General features: G+C 45.6%; 1 protein-coding gene across 1 annotated transcript in view; it reads right to left on the minus strand.

Annotated features, from left to right (window-relative positions):
- Window positions 1-23,935, minus strand: part of PPP1R14C (protein phosphatase 1 regulatory inhibitor subunit 14C) — a 120,360-nt gene that overhangs the window by 91,972 nt on the left and 4,453 nt on the right. The window contains exon 3 of the mRNA XM_019548631.1: window positions 16,993-17,094. Within this exon, the coding sequence (XP_019404176.1) occupies window positions 16,993-17,094 (102 nt within the window). The remainder of the gene's footprint in view (window positions 1-16,992; window positions 17,095-23,935) is intronic.

The following is a 23,935-nucleotide window of genomic DNA, read 5'->3' on the forward strand; positions in this document are numbered from 1 at the left end:
CTGACTTCCTGCCCTTTGGGCAGGGGGCTGGACTCGATGATCTCCCGAGGTCCCTTCCAGCCCTGATGTCTATGAAATCTATGAAAACCACTGCTCAAAGCAGAACTATCTCCAACTAGATCATCCCAACCAAGGTTTAGTCTAGCCAGGTCTTAAAAACCTCCAAGGGTAGAGATTCCACAAGGTCTCTGGGTAGCCTGTTCCAGTGTTTTATTACCCTCCCAGTGAGTAAGTTCTTCCTAATATTTAACCTCAACTTCCCTTGCTGCAACTTGAGACCTTTGGTCCTTGTTATCTGCCATCACTGAAAACAGTGTAGCTCCATTCTCTTTGGAATCACCCTTCAGGTAGTCGAATGCTGTTATTAAATCCCCTCTCAATCTTCTCCTCTCCAAACTAAATAAGCACAGCTCCCTCAGCCTGTCCTCAGAAGCCATGTGCCCCAGTCCCCTAACCATTTTTGTTGCCCTCCACTGGACTCTCTTCAATCTGTCCACATCCTTCTGTAGTGGGGGGGGGTGTCCAAAACTGGACACAGTACTCCAGATATGGCCTCACCAATGCCAAATAGAGGGGAAGAATCACTTCCTTTGATTTACTGGCATTGTTCCTACTAATGCATCACAGTATGCCATTAGCCTTCTTCAAAACCTGATCAACCCGATTGCCTTTTATGACCAAGTAACTAAATCCTTGGATGATGGTGTCGCCATGGACGTAGCCTTTCTAGACTTTAAGAAGGCCTTTGACACTGTTTCTCACCCCATTCTCATCAATAAATTAGGTAACTGTGGCATTGATGCCTACACAGTTGGATGGGTGAAAAATTGGCTGATAGGACACATCCAGAGAGTAGCGGTGGATGGGTCGTACTCAACCTGGTGTGATGTGAGCAGTGGGGTCCCCCAGGGCTCAGTCCTCAGGCCTGCACTGTTTAACATCTTAATCAGCAACTTGGACGAGGGGGTTGAAAGCACATTTTCCAAGTTTGCTGATGACACTAAGATGTGGGGTGAGGTGGACACACTTGAACAGAGAGAGAGGCTGCTACTAGATTTAGACAGATTACAAAAATGTGTAGTTGAGAATAGGATGGGGTTCAAAGTAGACAAATGCAGGGTGCTGCACCTTGGGAGAAGGAATCCACAGCAAGCATACAGGCTGGGGAGTTCCCCTCTTGAAAGCACAGGGGTGGAAAGGGATCTTGGAGTCATTATTGACTCCAAGATGAACATGAGCCACCAGTGCCAGACCGCAGCCAGCAAGGCCAGCCATACCTTGTCATGCATCCAAAGATGCATCAAGCCGGTCTAGAGATGTGATGCTCCCCCTCTATGCGACATTGGTCAGGCCACAATTGGAGTACTGCATCCAGTACTGGGCACCGCACTTTAAAAAGGATGTGGCCAGCCTGGAGAGAGTTCAGAGGAGGGCCACCCACTTGGTGAGAGGGCAGCAGGATAGGCCCTTTGAGGAGAGACTGAGGGACCTGAACCTATTCAGCCTCAGCAAGAGGAGGCTGAGGGGGAACCTGGTGGCTGCCTACAAACTAATCAGGGGAGATCATCAGCAAATAAGAAGAGCTCTATTCTCCCCAGCACCACCTGGGGTGATGAGGAACAATGGTATTAAGCTGATGGAGAATAGGTTTAGATTAACGATCAGGAGGCAGTATTTTACAGTTAGGGTGGCCAGAATCTGGAACCAACTTCCTAGGGAAGTGGTCCTCGCCTCTACCTTGGGCAAATTCAAAAAGAGGTTAGATGATCACCGTCTGGGGTCTTGTGAATCCAGCATTCATTCCTGCCTGTGGCAGGGGGTCAGGCAGGAATGATGTGTTCAGGTCCCTCCTGACCCTAGCTACTATGAAAACAAGGGTGTATTGTTGACTTATATTCAGCTTATTGTCCACTGGAACCCCCAGGTGCTTTTCTGCAGAGGTGCAGCCCAGCTAGTCAGTCCCCAGCCTGTACAACTGCATGGGATTTTTCCATCATAAGTACAGCACTTTGCATTTCTATTGAACCACATGAGATTTCTTTTGGTCCAATCCTCCAATTTGTCAAGGTTTCTTTGAGCTTTGCCGTAGTCTCCAGTGTATCTGTTACTTCCCCACTTGGTGTCATCTGCAAACTCGCTGAGGATGTACTCCATCCCTTCTTCCAGATAGCTGATGAAGATATTGAACAAAACTGGCCCCAGGACTGAACCCTGAGACACTCCACTTGATACTAGCTGCCAACTAGTCCTAGTACTAACCTGCTACAGAGTTTATTAGTTTCCTGCGGCCTAACAGGATCACACATGAGTGGCCAAGATGTTCCCTGTGGAGCTAATTAGTCTACAGTAAACATCTCATGTAGGAAGAAGGAAAGAGTTTGAGGAAGTATATATACGGATATAAGCACACATGCTTTTCCCTACCCTAACAGATTGCAATTCTTGCCATGAACGACATGTGCCCCTGGAGGCTGGAGTGGCACAGCGACCACCCGTAGGTGGTGGCGGCAGCGGAGGTGTGGCAGCAGGGAGCTCCCGCAGGCAGCCACAGCAGTGTTGGCAGTGGGGGGGAGGGCGATTGTCAACAGCAGTCAATTGCAGGGGTGCACTGCCAATCTCAGGGTACACATGCACCCATGTTCACCCCCTATGTGTTGCCCCAGATTCTTGCAATTTCAGAACACAGGAACTGCTCCTTACTTGTATACCATTCAAGACACCCCAAAGAAGCCAAGGAAGTAGTGTGATCACACAAACCTATTCTCCTTATGCACCAACCAACAAAGCCGATCTCCCAGGCAGGCTGCCTTTTGGAGAGAAGAGTAGGAATTTCCTCTGAGGCAGAATTCTTCCCAGATCTCCTTTCACATGGTGCATGGCCACACTGTACCTACCACTGGCACTATTGACTGCTATATTAGGGTGAATAATCTGTGATTATTTGTGTATATGTTGCCATTCATCCTTTCACTTTTCACTGATGAATATTTAAGGTAGCCTCCTTTTTATGGAGAGGGCTGGTAGGAAGGCAATCAATAAAGTAAAAGCTTTGAAAAAAAACCCACACACACATACACAGCAGTGACAGACAATGAAAATCACATAGCCTCTGGTAATATTGATTTCTGTTGTGCCCTTGAGTCTAACTGTGTACAAGTGCCACTATTAACTCTTTGATGCAACATACAAGGCTCAGCATCAGTTTGGACATACATAAAATGTGTTTATTATTCTGCAACAAGAAAAACAGGACAGATATGACAAAAGAAGTTTATAGCTGCACTTGGATTGTAAAATATGCCACATCTGAAGTTGACCCCATGGCTCATCAGCAAGGTTTGAATGTAGACTGTTACTATCAGTGGCACAGACCTGTTTCATTTGAGCTAAAGGAATAATTAGTGTAAGACCAGTAGCGATAAAGTGTTATCTTCTAACTGGATCATCTGGTAAAGAAGGATGCAATGTGCCTTATCAATAGGTTAAATAATTGTTTGCTAGGCAGCAGTGGAATGCTGGGGCTCAAGAGACCTGCCTGGTTTGAAACATGACATGTTACAGCAGACAGCTGCCAGTTGGGATCCTCAAGTACTATTAATTGTTTGTACTTACAGAATGGTCACTCATCTGTGTGTCCAAAACCACTTTGCTGAAGTGGGTGTACAGAATGCACTCTGGTATCTACATAGCATCATCATGATCCTAGGGCTGGTACAGCCAATTTGAAATGTAGCATGATTGAATAGACCCCAGATCTATTCCTAGTTATGATTAAAGTAATCTTATGCAGCCTCCCAGATTCTCAGCTACTACTGTTTATGTAAAATGTAGGAATGATGCCTGCCTGCCTAGTACAGTAAGCAGTTAGGTCTTTGCTGTATGTCAGGGTTAACCGGTGGCCCTCAGGCAGCACACAGGCCAGACTCCTACCTTGCTGCCACTCCCCCATCACTACAGCTGCTACTGTAGCCAGAACCTCTAGTCTCCCCTCCTTCGCTCAATTTTGCAGGTATATCACAGAGCTGGCCACCATCTTCAGAGGCTAATTGTGCCAAACTCCCCCATGCAGCTGACTGGCCAACAGGTTCCAGTGACCCCACCACCCCGCTGATTGCATGACAGGCAGCCCTCTCAACCAATCAGCGGAGGGGGCAGCAGCCATCTTAGCTGCTCCCCTTAGTGCTGACAGCCCTCCACCCCCCTGGCCCCCCCTCCCCAGCAGGATGCACAGCCAGGTCACAGAGGCCTTGAGGACTGGTGGCTCCCTCTGGGGAGCCATCATTTTATTTTCCATAAGACTTTTTTTTCCCCCCACAGATTTTGCAGACCTTGTACAATTTCATGGTTGATGCCCAAAATCTGCAAAATCACAAATTGAGTAGGTCACTACCTATGGTTCATACTGAGGCAGCCTCTGGGGTGGCCCACAAGCCACTTAGAAGGTGGTTGCAATGAGCACAGCCTAGTGCATATTCCTTTAAGATAAACGTTATTTTGACAGGGGAAAACAGTAAGCAGTCATGACTGGTTGGTGCAATCAACTCAGCAAGGCTTGAGGAAATACTGTGGTATAGTTGATAGGGGTGTGCAAAATGGGCCCTACTCGATTCAGATTTGGCCTAAATCAGGGACAGTGATTTGATTTGTTGATTTGGATCACTGTCCCTGATTTGATTCAGCTGAATCCAAATCTGAAGATTTGACACTGATTCAGAGAATCAGTGATTTGGCCATAGACACAGCTTTAAAAGTTTTTTCTACATACCTTGAGGTTCCAGGCATGGCTCATGAACGCTGCAATGCTGGGACAGATGGAGAGTCTCACAGGAGTGTGGGAAGTGGGGCCCCTGCACATTCTCAGAGGCGAACCTGAAAGTGGACCGGAAGTACTTCTAGTCCACTTCTGGGTCCATGGGGGAGCACGCTCGGGGGCTGCCCCCCCCAGCTTGGTGATCAGCCACAGGGGGAGCCCAAGTGCCCCCTCCCAGACCCAGGAGACACCAGTTGCCAAGCCAGGGTGGTGCAGAAGGGCCCCTGCATGCTCCCCAGTGGACCTGGACGTGAACTGGAAGTGCTTCTAGTCCACTTCTGGGTCTGCTACCGAGCATGCTAGGAAGCCCCCCATGCTTCTGTGGGACACTCCATGCACCCCAGCATTACAGCATTCACGAGCCGCCTGCTACCTAGAGGTATGTAGAAAAAACATTTAGAGCTGTGTCTATGTCCAAATAGCTGAATCTCTCTGAATCGATTCAGAGGATTCTGAATCGATTCAGATTCAGAGATTCAGCCACTGAATCAGGCCAAATCAAATCAGGGACCAAAGCTTCGCACAGCCTTAACAGTTGAAGCACTAAAAATTTTGGAAGAGCGGAACAGGTTCTACTGCTCATGTACAAATGGCAGGTTCTGAATGGATTTTCATTAGGATAATAAAAAGCTTTTCTAACCTCAGAATCTCCTTTGTCAAGCTCAGAGTTGGTTCTCTAAACCCGTTCATTCAACAAACGCTAAGTACTAAACCACTAAAGAAAACAGATCGACAAATAGCAGCAACTAACCTATTTTTATCACTTCTGCTGTCTTCCAGTAGACCTTTACCAAAAGAATACACAAGCTCTACTTAAATGTATATGATTTATCTAAATAACTTGTTTGCGCATATAACAATTCTCCAGCTCTTGTGTGACCTCAACTGTCTATGCAGCCCTTCTGCTGTCCTTAATAATGTAGTTGCTCTATTTAGGGGTCAGAAACCGAAAGCCAGATACAGCCCACAGAGCCATTGGATCCAAGATGGAAAAGGGTCTTCTGTGGCCTTCAGCAGCAAGAGGTTTTGCTTGCAGTGCACTGCACCACAGCACCGCTGGGCAGCAGGGAGAAATGCCTGCAGATGGTGGTGGCAGTAGATGAGTCTCAGTGCCAGCATGGTCAGGAGAGGTATGGGGATAGCGAGGACAGGAAGAGGAAGACTGCTGTCTGTCTAGTTCATCCAGTGACTAATGCAAGACAAAGAGCAGGTGGGAGGGGACAGGAGCAAGGACCAGATATCCTCAGTAGCAAGGCAGTGCCCTTCTGGCTACTACAGGCAAGTCCAGTCTAACTATACTCAGAAAGATAAGTCAAGTTGTGCAGTGGGGAACAGGATCCAAGATCTATGTAATGGCATTCACATGTTGATTTTAGGTAGCTAATTAGCACTTATCTGCCTAAAAGGGAGTTGGATGAGTCCATGTGCTTACGTAAAGGATCATTTTGGAATACATATTGGAATATATACATTAGTAATAATCTTAAGTAGTAAGCTTGGTTTTAATCATCCATCACTGAGGTAGTAAATCACTTTTCAAAATTTTCAACGTGGTACAGCTTATAAAATACATGTACGCATTTGCAATAAGCTTTCTTAGCCAAGAGGCAAGGATTTCTTAGGGTGATATCTTTTACTGGACCAATTATGTAATTGGGATAAAAATCAGACAAGCTTTTGAACGCAAAACATTCTCTCTCAGATGCATACACAGACTAGTAGATCTATAAGAGCACAGCCATCAAATACCTAATTTGGGTCCTTTGCCTAATTTATTTTCCTTTTACAAGTTAACATTTAATTATGAGAAGGAAAAAGGACACGCAGAAACTACGCTACTTTATTCTACCACTTGGAGCTTTTAAGCACCATTTTTTAGTTTGGATATCAGTACTTCACAGAACTCTCTCTAAGGTGGGCATGACTGAGTGTCCCCTAGGGATGCTGTAGCACTGCTTTGATGGCTCATTCAGCCTTCACTCCTGCCTCTCAGGGTCTTCCCTTGATGTCTCACCTGCCACACCTTGTTGTTAATACAGAGGGAAGGCTGCCCTTTAGAGACTAGTGAGCCTTAGGTGCTCTTCCTAGTCCTTTCATTGTTACTCTGTCAGCTTAATTTGGCCTGCTTGACTTGGGGCTCAGACCCTGACACCCAAAGTCTCTCTCTCTCTTCCTCTCTCCCTTTTCTGCCATGAACTAACACTGGGCCCCTCCAACCCTGACCCTTGTCCAAGCTTCAACCTATTCAGCCGACTTGGTCCCCTGGCTATTTCTGCCTCATAGCAGAGAGTGTCTGCCAGGTAGCCTGCTCATGGTCTTCTCTGCCCCTACGTTCCCACAACACAACAGAAATACAAGCAAACTGCTTTCACAAAATTTTTTCCCTGTCAGTCAATACCCTACCACAAGCTATACTTCCCAGTACTAGGCTCACTCACCCCTATGGGTGGCTTGGTATCCTTGTACATTGGTTCCTGCAGTCAGCTACCCCAGGGAGCTTCTCTCCCTGAAATATCTGTCTACCTGCTCTGGCTCAAAGTCCCACCCCCTTTCCATCATGTTGCTTTCCCCAGCCACACACAGGGGTTTTACCATCTTAAGTAAGGACCAGCATGCATTCCTGCCACTGCTGCCTGACACAGCTGGCTTGGCTTGCTGCCTTCTCCTAAAGCAGAGGTGGGCAAAATATGGCCTGCGGGCCAAATCTGGCCTACCAAAGGATTTTGTCCATCCTTTGGCAGGTACTTTGGCCCCACATGTGTCAGGTGAAGTCATGGCACATGCAGCTGTCCTGCTGCCCCTGGGAATACAGTGGGGCAGGAATGGCACAGTAGCCAGACTTGACTTCCCAGCAATCCCCACAGTCAGAGATGATCCTAGCAGGGCACGGGGCCTGGGGTAAAGCAACCTGCATAGGGACCCCCACCCCATCCCATGGCACACTTATGCCAAGGAGTGAAAGTCCCAGCACATTGGACATGGCGGGATGGGTGACAGCTGAAACTAAGAAAGGGGCCTCCAATCCACCAGGCAGGAAGGTGGGATAAACTACAGCCACAGCCTCTCTGCCCAGCTCTGCACAGCCCTCCAAAGTGCAGGGCCCAAGGCGCTTGCCCCAATTCTCCACATCCTCCCTCCCTTGGGACAGCCCTGCCCACAGTGGTGTTTTACTCTGCCCAGCTGCAGCTGCCAGCATCTCTGTCAATGCCACCAGACCTGGTCCTGCTGCCCCGTCACCCCAGCCCATCTGCCCCACATTCACTGGTGAGGGTGCCAGATGGATCAGGAGTGTGGCAGAATACTATCTCTCTCTCCCCAAACTCTGCTATCAGGCAGGGGACCAGTCTGAAAATTTGGTTACCATGGTCACTGCAGAGGGCAGACACCCCTGGCCCCATTGGCTTCAGGTAACCCTGAGTTATAACCTGAGTTGGATACATTGCTGAGACAAGGGGAAACCTGCTCCTTCTGCCTACATGACTGGCCTCACACACCCAGGTGGGGGCTTAAACTCCCTAATGTTCTAAGCAATGTCATCATGACTGGGAGGAGGCTCAAGACCCTGCCAGTCTACCCGACAACCAGTGATCGATTTCAAATTGGTTGGCTGGCAGCCAACAGTTGCTGGCCTGCATTGGATCAGCTAAATGAGGTCATAATGGCTATATAAGTTAAGGACTATCCAGGAGGCAGGAGCAGCAGCCATGATGAGAACTCTCAGAGAACTGGACCATCTGAAACTCACTCTCTCTCTCAAAACTCATGTTCAATGAACCGCTTGCCTCCAGAAGGAATCTCCACCTGCCTCTGGATGATATCTGTGAGTAAGCTACTCAAGATCTAAGTAGATATATAGCTTGTAGTAACTCAGATGCGTGATCAAAGGCTACCATGCTACCATGTTTGCTCTAAGGCATTTCTCTGATATTGCTCTACCCTGTACCCTATTCCAAACCTACTCCTTGTAACCAATAAAGTCCCCTCTGTACCTAGCATGGGAGAGGATCTAGATTATGCCTTGGAGTCCCCTTGGTTCGGCTGACTAAGGGAGACCACTATTTGTGCTTAAGACTGAAGGAAGCAACCGAATTTCTTGCAGTGGGTCAAGTACCCTCAAGGACTACTAGGCCTCTGTTTCCCAGGAGGCACAGGGCCAAGATCAGTCCAGACCCTGGGTGGTGGCGATGTTACAGCCAGGCTTGCAGGTGTGCTCCAAGAAGGGGGTCGACCAGATATGAGGCACACCCAGGGAGGCACTCAGAGCCTGGAAGGTGGTTGGGCACTGTGAGGTGGGTGGCTCAGCACAGGAGCACCCCCTACTGGCCACAAGGAGGACAGGTGAGCAGGTTCTTCATGGAAACCAGCCAGGGACCCCTACAAGCAGAGTGCACTCAGCTGGGTAGATAGGATAGGTCCACAGACAGGAAGCAGTGTCTAGGAGCAGGAAAGACAGGCAGGGGCCAGGGCTGGGATTGTGTGGTGGTGGCAGCATGAGGCTGGGGCTCAGAGAAGAGCCATGATCTGCAGCCTGCATGTCCCCACCCATGGAACCAGTGCTCATCACAGGAACATGCAGGGAGCAGGTCACGTATCTGCCCTGGGGCTCAGCACTGCATTATCACTGTCCTGTGATCTCAGCTGTACCCACCCTTCCCACTCCTGGACAGCACTCCCCACCTGCCTGCAGCCCCATCCCATCTGCCTGACTGCACATGCCCTTCCCATGAGGGGCCCAGGCTGGACCAGGTCAACACTCCCACCTCCTTAGCCCACAACAGTTCACCAAAACTCCTTAAGTGTCCCTCCAGACCAAATAATTGCCTACCCCATCTTAAAGTGACAGGAGCCACCTGGCTTCCTATTACAGTCCCCTCTCCTCCCCCTCCATTGTGTCTAAGTAACAGGGTTTGGGCTCCCTATTACATTGATATCTAGAGAAGCACAGTAATAGAGGGCCATATATTTTCTGCTGTAGCGATAACTACAGCAGGGTCGTCATCTGTCCTTTATAAGCCACAATAGGAGGCCCACCACAGGCATCAGATAGTTAGCTACCTCCAACCACATTGAGCCATTTGCTATTCACAGGAGGGCTAATCAATATATTAGCTTTAGAGAGAGCAGCATCAGCAATCTATGCATGAATTTTATTATATAGCTCAATCTCCATCTGTCCTGTAGACTGCACAGCATATACTCATTCATGCACCATCACATAATGAGGTGAGTTATGGGGAAGGAAAGCCATTAATTCCATAAATATGCAGGTGTTGTATGATGTGCAATAACTTGGCCTGGGGGGGAGGTTTATAACAGTTTAGAATTAAATGGGAATAACACTAAATCTGTAAATATAAATACATTAAATGATTAAGGCTAACCAAATCAGTCTGTCCATCTATCTAGGTATTTTAGTGATGATTCCAGATCCCTCCAGAATTAAATTAAAAAATGCACAAGACTGAAATACAAAAGAAGTCTTCAGTATGTATCTAAATAAAAGAGATAGCTATATGGTACTACACTACAAAATTTACATAATTGTTACATTCTTAAAATGCTGTATGTAAAATATTCCTGGTATGCTGTAAATGGGAAAACACTGCAACCTGCCATGAATTATCTTTAGAATGGGAGGAAAGGATTAATGAATCAATAATAAAGAGAAAATTGCATCTGATGAAATATGCCTGCTGACTGACTTGCAATTGTTCTAGAAAAATGTAAGGCGATGATGAAATAAACTAGATGAACAGAAACTGTGAAAAGAATGAAGCAAATTCAGAATCCATATGAAATAGCCATTTTGATCAGACTTGCATTACATATATGCTGCAAATACAGCATAATTTTACACTCATTATCTTCAGCAGCAGCAGCCTGTGTATTCCTGTTAATTATTTCTGAAATGATATACTCTGAAGAGCGATGCACTGAAGCAGGAGGAGGGCAATGTATTCTGGCCAGGGGGCCAGAATGATCTAGCATGGGTCTGAGGGCATTAGACCCTGGCCTCTATCATTGTTTCTCTCCCATTCAGCTGTGGTGCAGCAAAAGCCCCCTTCCAATGGAGCCCATGAAGCCTGTGTGCAGCACAGCAAGGCAGAGCTCCTCCTCTGCCAGAGCCCTGCAGCATGGCACAAGGAACGCTCCCCACCACCAAATGCCTCTGAAGCCATGGCTCTGTGGGCTGGATCCAAAGGCTCTGCAGGCCACAGGTTTCTGCCTGAAGCATTTAGAGCTAAATCAACAAAGGACTTAGGCATCTATGGAGTTTGGTGCTGCCACGTTTAATTTTTATGACCCTAGCATAGAATCTAGTAAGACACCCTATTCTGTGTATGGAGCACATCAGAGTAAGTGGAGCTGTCTTATTCAAGGTACTGTAGCTGAAAAAAGGCACTGCATTCTCACAGCACAATTTCAAATGGAGAGGTAGAGAGTGTTTTCCACCCTGGATAAACAGTAGCTCAGTGGTTTAAGCACTTCCCTAGGGTCTGAGATGTGGGTTTAAATCCCCAGGGAAAGTTGGACCTAGAACTTACAGTAACTGTTCTAACAACTAGTTTGCTGCATAAAACATAGGCACAAAAGAAAGAGGCCAGCTGTTTTGTGAACATTCCTGCAGGGAGTTGTTAAGTACACTGGAGCAGTTAAGCAACTGAACCCCTCAGGGGATTAAGATGGAAGAGCATTTCTTCATCCCTAAAAAGACAAGTTTTTCAGACTTATGCACTTCTGGGCATATTCATAAATAGCATTTAAGTGTCTAGGGAATTTTATAGTCACACAGGGAGCTCCAGAGTGAGGCAGCGACTTAGGTTTTGTCTGGAGCATATATTTGGACTTAGGCACTTCAGTTCATCCTGAGCTCTGCCTTAGACACAGATCTAGCCTTTACACGTACGCACAGCAGTGGTGAAAAGAATGGTGAAAAATAGTGAAAATATTTTACAAAAATTAGATGAGTCTGGCTATCTTCATCTCTGGTAAGTTGACATATCTGGTAAAGTTGAATGCTCTGGGTTACTTCTAAGTGCCTATATGGATTTTTTTTTTAAGACTCCTGTTAACAGAAAATATTAAAATATGCTAAAACCCCTTAGCATTGACTAAACAGAGGTGGAAACGGTAGCTCTGTATTAGCATTGCTCTATGTTTTGCCACAGCTGGTTCAGTGCATTAGATGATTTGTAGTTACTTACTATATTAGACAAAATTGTAATAGCCCTAGCAATATCACCCTTAAGTAATTATTTAGCAGTGTATTTATTAAGCAGAAATCCATGTTCCCTTTTTAAAATCCATTATGGAGCTTCCAAGTTTTCTAGGTCATAGATTAACACACCATGTTTTTATGTTATTATATTTTTTACATTCATGTATTTGCTTTACATCAATCAAAATTAATAGGTGGCCTTAAATGGGCCTGTTGCCTCTGAGTTGTTTATTTCCAATTTTCTTACCAGTGCTGCCATTATCCAACATAATTTCTCACAGCAGAGTTCTCTGCATTACACAGGTTTAAATGGTTTGTCCATTAGTGACTGTTAACAATGATAAATCTCTCTCATGCTGTTGCTGAATAGTCTGAATTCCATTTCATCATGGACTCATAACTGACTGAAGGCTGGGGCTTTGACTTTGCCAGGTACTTGCCCCCACTTCCTCTCTATGGCTAAGGACAGACATTCAAAATGCCTGAGCCTAAATTGATTCAATCTTTTCAGGTTAGTCTAACCTGCCTAGGTTGAACTGGTTTGCAACCTCACAGACATTCCCTCTGGACTGAAAAACTGCAGGCACATGCCTGTGGTGGCTCAGGCTAAAAGCTGGGGGGTGCTAGAGCATGCACGCACGCGCACGCGCGCGCGCGCACACACACACACCACCCCTCTCAGAATTAGCTAGCATACCACATGGGTAGGGCCCATACTGTAGGGATGCCTGCTTGAGCAGTGAAGGAAGCCAGACAGACCCTGCTGTGCCTGCAGTCTCCCCTAGAGCTCTAGCCAGGGAGGAGAGGGGCAGGGCCAGCCCTGTTCTCTGGAGCAGAGACACCAGTCCAGGGATGCTAGAGGACTCTGGTTTAACTTACACCAGGAAGGGGTCTGGGACAGACACTGCATAAACTGGTTTGACCCAAATCAGTTAAGTTTGACACTACATTCAACCAGGTTTATCTTTAAACCAGTTTCAGCCATTCTGAAACTGGATTATGTGCACTGAACTTCTGTTACAGGTTTAAACCAGTTTCTGATCACTTAAACCGGTGTAATGTCTGTCCCTAGCCTATGGCTATTTCTCTTGCCTACAATGTAGAACCCCACCTCTGGGTTCTTGCAGCTTCTTAGGTTATGTCTGCAATGTAGAACTATGACGATGGCCTGATGTGAAGTATTTCATCTAGTTCTGGGTTAATTTAGGAAAAATTGTATATGTATCTAATTGAAGCATGGGAGTGATTTTACTGAAGCACTTTAAAAATGCATCGTAACATTAATTAAATGAGTGTTCAGCCATACCTTTAACCTCGTTCACTTTGGCTGCACTGCATGAAGGTCAGAATCTTTTTCATGTGATGCTGTTGCAACTATACAATCGCTGTTTCAAGTACTTTCCAAAAATCATCCCTCCAATTCCTGACTGCTTCTCTGGCTTTGCTGCTTACTGCTTTCTCACTACACACATGCTAAAAATGACACCTTCCAATATACTCTCAATGTATTTTAAAATAAAATTTTAAAAATACCTTAATACCCTTGACTATAGCAATACAATTCAATAAAACCTACCAAGTCATTATTTTCATTTGAATGGTGACATTCCTAGACTGTACACCTGGTAACACAGAGATTTGATAATATAACTGCACAGTGTTTTTTTCCTTTAATACTTAAAGGACTACTTGAAATAAGAGAAAAACATTATATTAAATGTAAAGCTACTAACTTGACATGTTTATTCAAAATACCAATTTTAGAAAGATGCAAGAAGGTGCACAATGTGAAAGACAAATCTAAACTCTTAGAAGGTGCAGAAATAGATTCTATGCTGCATTTCTCACAAAACCAATGTGGAAGAAAGCAAATGTAGATTGATGCTACTTTTGCCCCACATGAATTCTGCCTGTGCCAGAAGACTTACAGAAGCCTCCCCTGAATGCTCGGTGCTCAGGGCCCGTGTTTTCTGTGCATTTGCACAGAGCCTAGGAAACTGGATCCCACATTCTGAATGGAAACTTTGGTGCTCCTGCAATAAATAATCATCACTGTCTCTTTCAATTTATCTTCTGACTAGGAAAAAGCTATTATTCCATTTTCATTCCCCTTTACTCCAACCACTGAATTTTCTTGTAGTGGTGAGCTTCTCTGGAATGCTACTGGACTTTACAGTGTTTTAATTAGGCAATCATACTGGGTTTATTTTGTAGAACAGACATTTTCCCTGGCCATAGCTCTGATAACTTCTGAGTTGATTCTGTGGCTAAACTCCTGGGCTGTTTATTCAGGTATGAGTTTGTCACTTTTCCTTTGCTTCCTGCCACATGATTCTTCTGTCCTGGGAAAAAAGTCCTTTCTGGTCTCCACAGCATAAGGGACATTGCCATATGGAGCAAAAATGCTGCAGCAAGCTTTTTGTATTTTGGGTTATTTATGACCCTAGAATATTTAATTCTCATGAGCAAGTGTTGGCCTGGTTTTGGGCATAGCTGATGGGGGATAGAGCTGAGCTAACAATCAGGAAGGATATCCAATAAAACCCATTCAGATTTAGAAAAGAATTTCAAAGCAGCCCTGTTCACAATCCTTTCATGTTTTCTTTCTGCAGCTGTTTGAATAGTCAGGCTTTACTAGCACAAATACTCCCAGAAAGCGCATTTTGTCCCAGATCTCTCCTGTGCCAAATTTCTGCTCAGCATAATAAAAGCAGGGAGATGCCCAGAAACCAGTCGTCTGAGTAGGACTGTATATACACATCCAAATGATCTGCAAGAATTCTTTCAAGTTTGTTCTCCTGGTAGAAAAACTTACTCAGAGACCCCTGAACAAACATTTGCCTACTGAGTCCCTGAAGAGCAGAGAGCTTGCAGTGATAATGCACTGCCAGGGGCCTCTTTACACACATTTAAGCATGCTCTGCAGGCTCCCTCAGTCTGCCTGGCCATAGATGGCAGCAATGCACAGGGCAGCTCTGATTGGCTGACTGAGACCGCTCTGGGTCCGCCTACATCTCCCTGCACAATTTCCACAAAACCCATGTGAAAATTGTGAAGGGGTAATGGTCTGTTTCTTGCTCCATTGGAGCAGTAGAATCCATCCCAAGCAGCATACTGTCTCCCCAGAGTTGGGGAGAGAGCAGGAACAAGCACCCTGGGATGGTGGAAGACTGTTCTGTGGCTACTGCCTCCTGAGAGAACTAATGTCTATATGCATTCCCTTCGGAATCTCTTCCAGGAGTGATTTGACCCTGGTTGTTTCCAGTGTATTTCCCCCCTGGAGCAGCAATTTTTGTCCAGGATTTTTTCCCCCAGAGTATCTGTACACTCAGACTAAATACAGATAGTTAAAAAGCCAGAGGGCTGAATTGACTCAGTCTTTGCAGGTTAATCTAAACTGCATAGATTGATGCAAAGAGTAAGTGAACAGACATTTACTCCTGATTCCAGAAATGCAGCCATATGCCTGAAGTGGCCCAGGCCAAAAACTGGGGGGGGCATCATTACAGCATGCGTCCCAGCTACTCAAGGGGGGGCCAGGGGAACAGGGAAAAAGAGGTCAGGGGTTTCAACTCCCACCCTAGCCCCAGACCCCCAGCTGGGGTTTTCCTGGGGGGGGGGAAGCAGGGAGAGAGGCACCACCCCTACCAGGCTTTTGCCCCCCCCTCACTACTCACTGTAATGGGGGGGCATGGCCATACCCTGGCCTGAGGTTCACACACTTAGGTGGGGAGGGAGGGGGTTTAAACCCCCTGCCTTAGTGTGTCAGCCCTGGCCTGGGGCGTGGCCATTCCCCCTATTCTCCACTCGAGTGATGAAGAAAACCCCAGCAAAAGCTGACTTTTCCCCGCAGTTCAAGAAGGAAGAGAGGGGCAGAAGCATGGCAGGGGCTGCCCCACCCCCCCAAAGCAAACCCAACTGGGGGTTTAAATCCCCCCACCTCAGCGTGCTGGCCTACCTGGCATCTGTCCATACCCTCCCACCCCTCCACTCCAGCAGGGAGCAAAGGAAAAGCCAAGCAGGGGCTGCTTCACCCCTGCCAGGCAGGCCCTGGCTGGGATCCCTTGTGGGCGGGAGAGGCAGTTTAAATCCCTTTCCCTCCCTTCCACTTTAGCCTGCCAGCCTGGCTGGTGTCTAGCAACTCCCCTCACCCCTCCACTTGAGCATGAAGCAGGGAAAAATATTTAGGGGCTGCTCCACTCCCACCAGGCAGACTGCAGCTGGAGTTTAGAGCTAGGTTTCCCACCCCCCACACCCTCTCAGTCAGCCAGAGCAGTGATAGTGCTCTAGCTAGGGTGCAGAGGGGTGGGGTCAATCCTGCTCTGCTGAAGCACACAGCACAGCCCAGGGCTGCAAAGCATCCTGGGATGCTGGAGGACTGTGATTTAACTTGAACCAGGAAGGGGTCTGGGATGGAAGTTTCATAAACCAGTTTGACCTAAATCAGTTAAGTCTGATACTACATCCAACCAAGCTGATCTTAAACCACTTACAAATTGGCCAAAACCAGCTTAAGTGTACTGAACTTCAGTTCTGTTACAGGTTTAAACCAGTTTCTGATTACTCAGACTAGTTTATGTGTAACTTCTGTCCCTAACCTTGCAGTTTCTCCTGGGAAAGCAACAACTCTGCCAGGAGAAACTGCTTGTCTGTATGCAGATCTGCACCACGGTACAGGTTACAGCAGATGTATAGATATATGCCAGCTGTCATAGCTCCTTTGGCTGTTCTTGCACCTATGCTTTGTTTATCTCTAATTGGGGCATCCCTCTGCTCCCCTGGGTGGGGGTGAAGGGGAATCTCCCCTCTCCCCTCCCCATCCTATTTTCCCAGGAATAGATAGGAGAGAGAAATATAGAGCAGGGACCAGCTAGAGTCAAGTCTGTACCAGCTGAGAATTTACCCCCAGAATCTGAGATCATGCTATGTGATGTTAGATCAAGCCTAAGGGTGAAATCCTTACCACACTGGCAAAATTTCCAGATACATTACTGGGCTGGGAATACACCTCTATATCAGAGTCATGGGAGTACACAACAGTATCAGCTTTAAGGTAAATTTCTAGCTGTAATGGTTTTGAAGAAAAAGAGAAAAAATGTGGACCAAAGACTTTGAAACCAGAAGGCAAATAACTCCATATTGCTTAATCTTATGGATTTGGAGGCTCTAACTCATGACCTATGAATGCTTAGGAAAGGCAACACCAGGGTAATTTTTAGTGGTCCAGATTCTCTGTTGCCTCTGTGCTGCCAAAGCTGCATGTAGGAGCTAGTACACATATGCGAATCTGCCCATTTAGGCCTGATTTACTCTGAAAATGAATTATAAGCTGTACATATGGCTATCATAGTCTTAATATATACAGTGGTGGATAGTTATACAAGTCAAGCTATTGGGGAACTTCAGCAGTACCACATGATTTATATAGCTATCTAACCTAGTATGAAATCCTGCCCCCCTCCCGATTATTTATATAAGGAGAAGAAAATAGTATAAAGAAATGAAAAATTAATTTTGAAGAACTAATACACTGGAGAACTGCATGGTCTGTTTACCAAACAAAAAAAGCAGCAAAATGCAATAAACCCTACAACTAACTGAAAATTGTTGATTGCTGGAAAAAACCTGGGAGCAGTGGGAATGTGTGAACATATGCACGAGGGCCCAGCAGGAGCAGAAACAGCCAGCCCTGGTGGAAGTAGCCAAGGGATTAGAGGAAAACTGAAGAAAAGCTGTCCGGCACCAGGCCAAGAAAGCAGTAAAAACCTTTGCTCAAGTATAAGCTGATGATTAAGTTTTATTGACTCAGGGACTTACTTTTCAAAACCGGTAGTAATTTTAACATTTTCTGTGGGAATTTAACTTGTCTACCAGTATATTTAGGCAGCAGCTTCTATTTTAAAAAGTACACAACTAAGAAAATAGATGATCCATTCATAGGTGTAGGCCACCTGCTCAAATTAGGCCTTCCCTACTTCTCTCCTCCCATATTGTCCCATAACTAAGGAGTGCTAGACCAAGAAGGAACATGCGTTTTAGCCTAATAGCCAGGCGTTACAGAGAACCCTTGTCCCTGTTACTAAAAAGGCCTGAGAGGGTAGGACACCTGGGGCAAGGAAGGGGGGCAAGAAGTAGCAGCCCAGGGAGAGCGAGTCAAGAACTAAAAAGGCCAGGTGGCTAAGGAGACACTTAACTGCACCTGGTCCCTGGGGGCAGCAGATCCGGTCACATGCTGGAAGGAGGCTGGGCTTGAGGATATAAACCCAATCGCTGACCACATAAGAGGTAACTTGCAATCTTTGAGATCAAGTACCACCAACTATGAATACTTGGGAATGTTGGGTTGGGGGGCGGAGAATCAGTACACATTTAGGGCTTCAGTTTTGACCTAACAGAATTTTGGCAAAAAACCTTGAATAGGAATTTATATTTGCCTTGCTATGCCAATGCTCTGTTAGCTCCTTCCACATAGCTGTCACAAAGTCCTCCAACCACTAATGGGATACAACAGAAAGGGTTGTGGCCTGGCTACCAAAGAGAGAAACCGCCTTTCTCCACTAACTTATGCTCAAAAAATGTAAGTTTGTGAAGGCAGGTAGCTCAAGCTGTAACCACTAAAGCTCTTACACAGTGCACAAATGCATATGCACTAACCAGATGGGTAAGCAGGCAAGAACAATACAGGAGAGAATTACTGCACTCTGTACATATCTGGCAAAAGTGCAGATGACTCAAAGCTATAAGAAATGGCCAAGTGGATATCAGGCTGTCTCAAGGGCTCCCAGCCAGGCTTCTTACCCCTTCTTTCATGACCCTTCTTTTAAAAAAGGCAGAATGTGAAAAGACAAAGTTAAATCTTTAGAAAACTTCCTGTCTTGTGTTTTTTGTTGTTGCTGTTTTGTGAGACAAAGCTTCATCAATAAACCTAGACTTCTAGCTGGGGAATGTGGGACAATAGCAGCTCTCTGTGAGGCACACCAGAAACACTAACATTTTAGAAAAGTAATAAAACAATGATGGGTATTACTTTGTAAAGGCTACTGCAATCTTCTCAGTATATTCAATAAATAGTTAGCATTTTGCTGGTCTGCAGCACTTATTTATACTGCCAACTAGTGCTGTGCAAAATTTCACTGGCTGTTTCGGTTTCGACACTGTTTCAACTCATTTCAAGCTCAAAACAGTGAAATCGAATTGAAATGAAGGGCTTTGAAACAGCCTCAAAGTAAAATGAGGCTAGTTGAAACGTTTCAAAGCAGCCAGCAGTGAAGTGGTGAGAGACAAGCCAGCGCTGCTACTGGGAGTGCAGCCCCGGCTCTTCCCCATCTCCCACTGCCAGGCTGCAGGAAGCCATTAACAGCGCAGGGGAAGGCAACTGAGCACAATCACTTGGGTCCCATCCCCAGCCCTAAAATCAGGCTGGGGGTGGGGAATCAGCCCAGCTGATCTAGCGAAACATCAAAACAGAGTCAAAACAGCAAGGCTGTTTCGAAACGCAATAAAATTTGAAACGGAACATTGTTCCATCAAAACTCAAGGAGAAACGGAATAGTGCCATTTTGCACAGCCCTACTTTATATATTTTCATTTGGATTAACTTACCTGTCTAAAAATCAAACTCTTAAATTTCCCTTCAGTACTTTCTATGTTCTATGTTTTATTTCTTAACTTGGCAATTCTCTATCAGTTTGAAGGGCATCAGGTTGACTAATAATTAATAAACTTCAAGATTCTGGAAAAGCATTTCCAAAGCATGTATGTTCTTGTTCATCTCACGATGTTTCTCTGTCAGTGGGGGAGTGTGTAATGTACCAGTTAGTCAGTCAGTCTGGTGCTTCCAGTTATGCAAGTTTAGTTGGCCTTTTAAAACTTTGATAACTTTTTTTTAATAATTCCTCCAAAGTTTGCAAGGCTCTTAGATATAAAAGTCTTTCCCTGCTGATGTTTTTTTTGGGGGTGAAGGGGTGGGGAGGGGTTTGGTTTCTTTTTGTTTTTCCCCATTTAACAATCATTCCCTCTGCGTTTCTATTTTCTTCCTTTTCAAAATAAATCATACAATTACTGGAAATAAAGTTCAAGATTGCATACTCCAGAGATCAGAAAAGAATAACCCACAATGAAAAGGAAGCTTGTTTCTTTTTTTTTTTTTTTTGCATACAGGCCTGTTCCAGGGCAACACATAAAGTAGAGTCAAACATATGTTTAGGAGCAGGCTGTGGTTTTAAGCTGCAACCTTCAGGAAGAGGCTGTGTAGATTCTGTCCCAACAAGAGCTCCAGAATGTTTCTAACAATAGTGCCAGTGGCTCTAACAGGGAAAAATGCTAAGACACTATACAGCTTCAAAGGGTTTAGCCAGTCCCTCTCCTTCCCAACTCATTATGGCTGCTGCGGATGGGTAGACTACAACCACATGATGACCCCTGTATATATGTCATTTGACAAAGCTATTACTGCCTAAGGCAAAGATTCAAACTGTGAACAAGCCAAGTACTGTCACAATGGGGTTGCTTTGTGTTTCCTCTCCCTCTGCTGTAGTAGGGCTGGAATGGTGTTGGAGCAGTAATGGTCCAGGAAATGTGCAAAAAAGCAAAGGATTTTTTGGCAATATCTTGTAATGGACCAACTATATAGTTGAGAGAGATGTTAGACAAGCTCTTGGGCACAAAACTATGCCTAAAAATTTATCTAACATCTCTCCTGTAAAAGATATCATCAAGAAAATCCCTTGCTTCTCTTTCCCTTTGGTCGGTTAAACTCTCCTCAACACTACGTAGCTCTTAACTTTTAAGAAACTGGCTAATCTTAGAGTAGATTGCACCTCACAGATTAACTGGTTTCTCAACTTATAGTCAGGGTCCTGCGTGTTGGAAGTGGGAACTAGAAAGAGTGACTACGTCTTTGTCTTCACTGTTAAAGAAAAAATAGCTGAAACTGGTTTCAAAATGGCTGAAACTGGTTTCAAAATGGCTGAAACTGGTTTAAGATAAATCTGGTTGAATGTAGTATCAGACTTAAGTGATTTGGGTCAAACTGGTTTAATGAAACTTCTGTCCTAGACCCCTTCCTGGTTCTCATTTTTTGACCAATTACAGTGAGCCATTTTACAGGGTGAGGCCTTCAACATTGAATTAATTCATAGCATAGCTTACTGTAGATAAGCAAAGACCAAACAAAGGATGTTATGTACTTTGTATGGGGTATGCTTTTTAACATGCAGAACACTAAGAGCAAATTCAAGCTCCCCTGACCAGAAAATGAAGGGCACCACTTGACACTGAAATCCACTGAGAGCTGGCATGGCCACGGAAAGCTTTATGTGTAGAAATGTATTGTACCAGATCATTCCCTCCAGCCTCCCAGACAGGGGGTACAAAATCCAGCAGATCTTCCTAGACTGCCTCCTCATAGCAGTCTCTTGAAATCAGATAAGCCAAACATACTTTTCTGATGGACTGGAGTTCGTATAATTTGATCAGGATAAAAAGCAAACTAAGTAATAGCAAATATAATCAAGTTACCGTAGAGTGCACAGAGTTCCAGAGTGACATCCAGCTTCACATCATTCTAGGGAACAACCTAAAGCTAAATTCATCTGTATCTGAAAAGCCATTTGGAATTCAGCCTCATATGATGCAGGGCTTAATGGTATGGTAACAATAAACCAACTCTGAAAGCGCTATATACCACATCCTTATCCTTTCCACCTTAAAGGAAATGGTATAAAAGATGCTAGGGTGTACAGTGACTCTCAAAATTGGTTTCTGCTATAGGGTCCTGTTCATTCAGGGAACTCATTCCATTTTTAGTTGTCCCTTGGGAAGTATTTGCCTTCCACGGTAGAGAGAGACAGATTTTTCTACATCTGGCCATTTTATCTTCAGCTGCCTGCAACAATAATCTCCTTCAGCTCCACTAGTTTCCAGACTATTTAGAATTAGGCAAATTGAGGAGGTAGAAGCAAGATTGTTCCACTGCTGAGGAATAACTATTTGTGGTATGACCCAAGGGAAAGGGGGTTCTTCCACTTGTGATGGTCCATCCTGCTGCCCCATCCTGGCCTGCTCACAGGCCCCCCAGTCCCACCCACCTTCCATGCCTTGTTGGAAAAGAGTTAATATGGGAGATGTCTCGCCACTGCACAAAGGACTCCTAAGGCCAGCTCTCAGTGGATTTCAGTGTCAAGTGGTGCCCTTCATTTTCTGGTCAAGCCATTGCCTCACCAGCTTCCTCCTCCTCTATTCCTCAGTCTTCGCCTCTCGGTTTGTTTGCCTCAGGCTCTGGGCTACTCCTGAATATCTACCTAGCTTGGACTGGAGCCCAAGACTTAGAGTGCCTTATTCCACCACAGCAGACACTTGGGCTATTTCACCTTCAGCTCCAACCTTCCTCATGGGAAGTAGGTTAGGCAGATTGCTAGAACACCCTGTCCTGCAGCCTCCACATTTCCCCTTACAGGTGCTCTTGCTCCACCACATGTCCATTACAAAAAAAAAAAAAGGAAAAAATCTCAACTTCCAGTTCTTCCCTGCCTCAGGATAATGAACAGTCTTTGCCCAGAGCTTTGCCCCAGGCCTATAACCTCAATAACCAGGAGCAAAGAAAAACTGCAACAAAATTCACTCATCTTCCAGGGCTACTTTTTTAAATGTAGTGTCTCAGGCTAAATTAGTCAAATCCATTCCAAATTCCAATCACTGAACAGAGCTCAGTGGTTCAGATCCATGTAGTGTTATCACCAGCAAATATCTTGCCTCCCAGACTCTTCAGCCGGGGGCCTCAGATACTCCTAAATCCATGGCAGGCATCCTACATGCAAGCCCAGAGGTCTTTCAGTCCAGATGCCCAAAGTCTCACTTGCCCTTAGCCAAAACACAAGCTAAGGAGCAAGCTAAGAAGAAATTCCCCATCTCCATAAAATAAAGTGTGTACCCAAGATCCTCCCACTGGGGCTAGGGACAGACATTCAAAAAGCCTGAGTCTGAATTGATTCAGTCCTTGCAGGTTAGTTTAACCTGCAAACATTGAACTGATTTGGAGGTGGATAGTCATATTCCCTTTTCATTCTAGAAATGCAGGGGGAGGAGAGAGGAAGCAGGGGGAAGCCAGGCAGACCCCACTGTACATGCAGTCTCTGCCTAAGCTGCAGCCAGGGAGCAGAGTGGAGGAGCCAGCCCAGCTCTCTAGAGCAGAGAGCAGAGCTGTGCCAAGAGAGCATGCTGGGATGCTGAGGGACTCCGGTTTAATTTAAACTAGGAAGGGGTCTGGGACAGAGATTGCATAAACTGGTTTGACCCAAATCAGTTAAGTCTGATACTACATTCAACCAAGTTGATCTCAAACCAGTTTCAGCCATTTTCAAACTGGTTTATGTGCACTGAACATCTGTTCTGTTACAGGTTTAAACTGGTTTCTGATCACTTAAACTGGTTTACGTGTAATGTCTGTCCCTAGCCTGGGAGGCTATAGGAGACTCTCAAAGGGTGCCTGTCCACAGTGCAATGGACAAGTGTCCACCCTCAACCACACAAAGCTATTCAAAGGCAGGGAGAAGGGGATCTCCCTTTCCAGGTACAGCAAAAACTACCTGGACTGATACTACTTGCCACTGTGGTGCTAATTATGGCATCTCCCCGGCACTTCTCTCCCTCAGGCAGGGACAATCCAGCCTTCAGCAGTCAGGACTCTACTGCCACTCTCTCCTGTTGAGTGAGTGAGCTTTTATCTATCTGAGCCACTCTCCTGCCTTCTGCTCATGTGGTCCACTTGGCCACACCTGGCCCTTGCTGGGCCAGAAAGTCCTGGTCTGAAAAGGGCCTCTTTCTAGCCTTTTCCTTTTGTTCTTCATAACAGGGACTCTACTCCCTGTTACACCATCCTGTATTCAAAGTGCTCGTCCTGCACTCAA

The sequence above is a fragment of the Crocodylus porosus genome, unplaced genomic scaffold (assembly GCF_001723895.1).
Source record: "Crocodylus porosus isolate Cpor-Errol unplaced genomic scaffold, CroPor_comp1, whole genome shotgun sequence".
Classification (NCBI taxonomy): Eukaryota; Metazoa; Chordata; order Crocodylia; family Crocodylidae; genus Crocodylus; species Crocodylus porosus.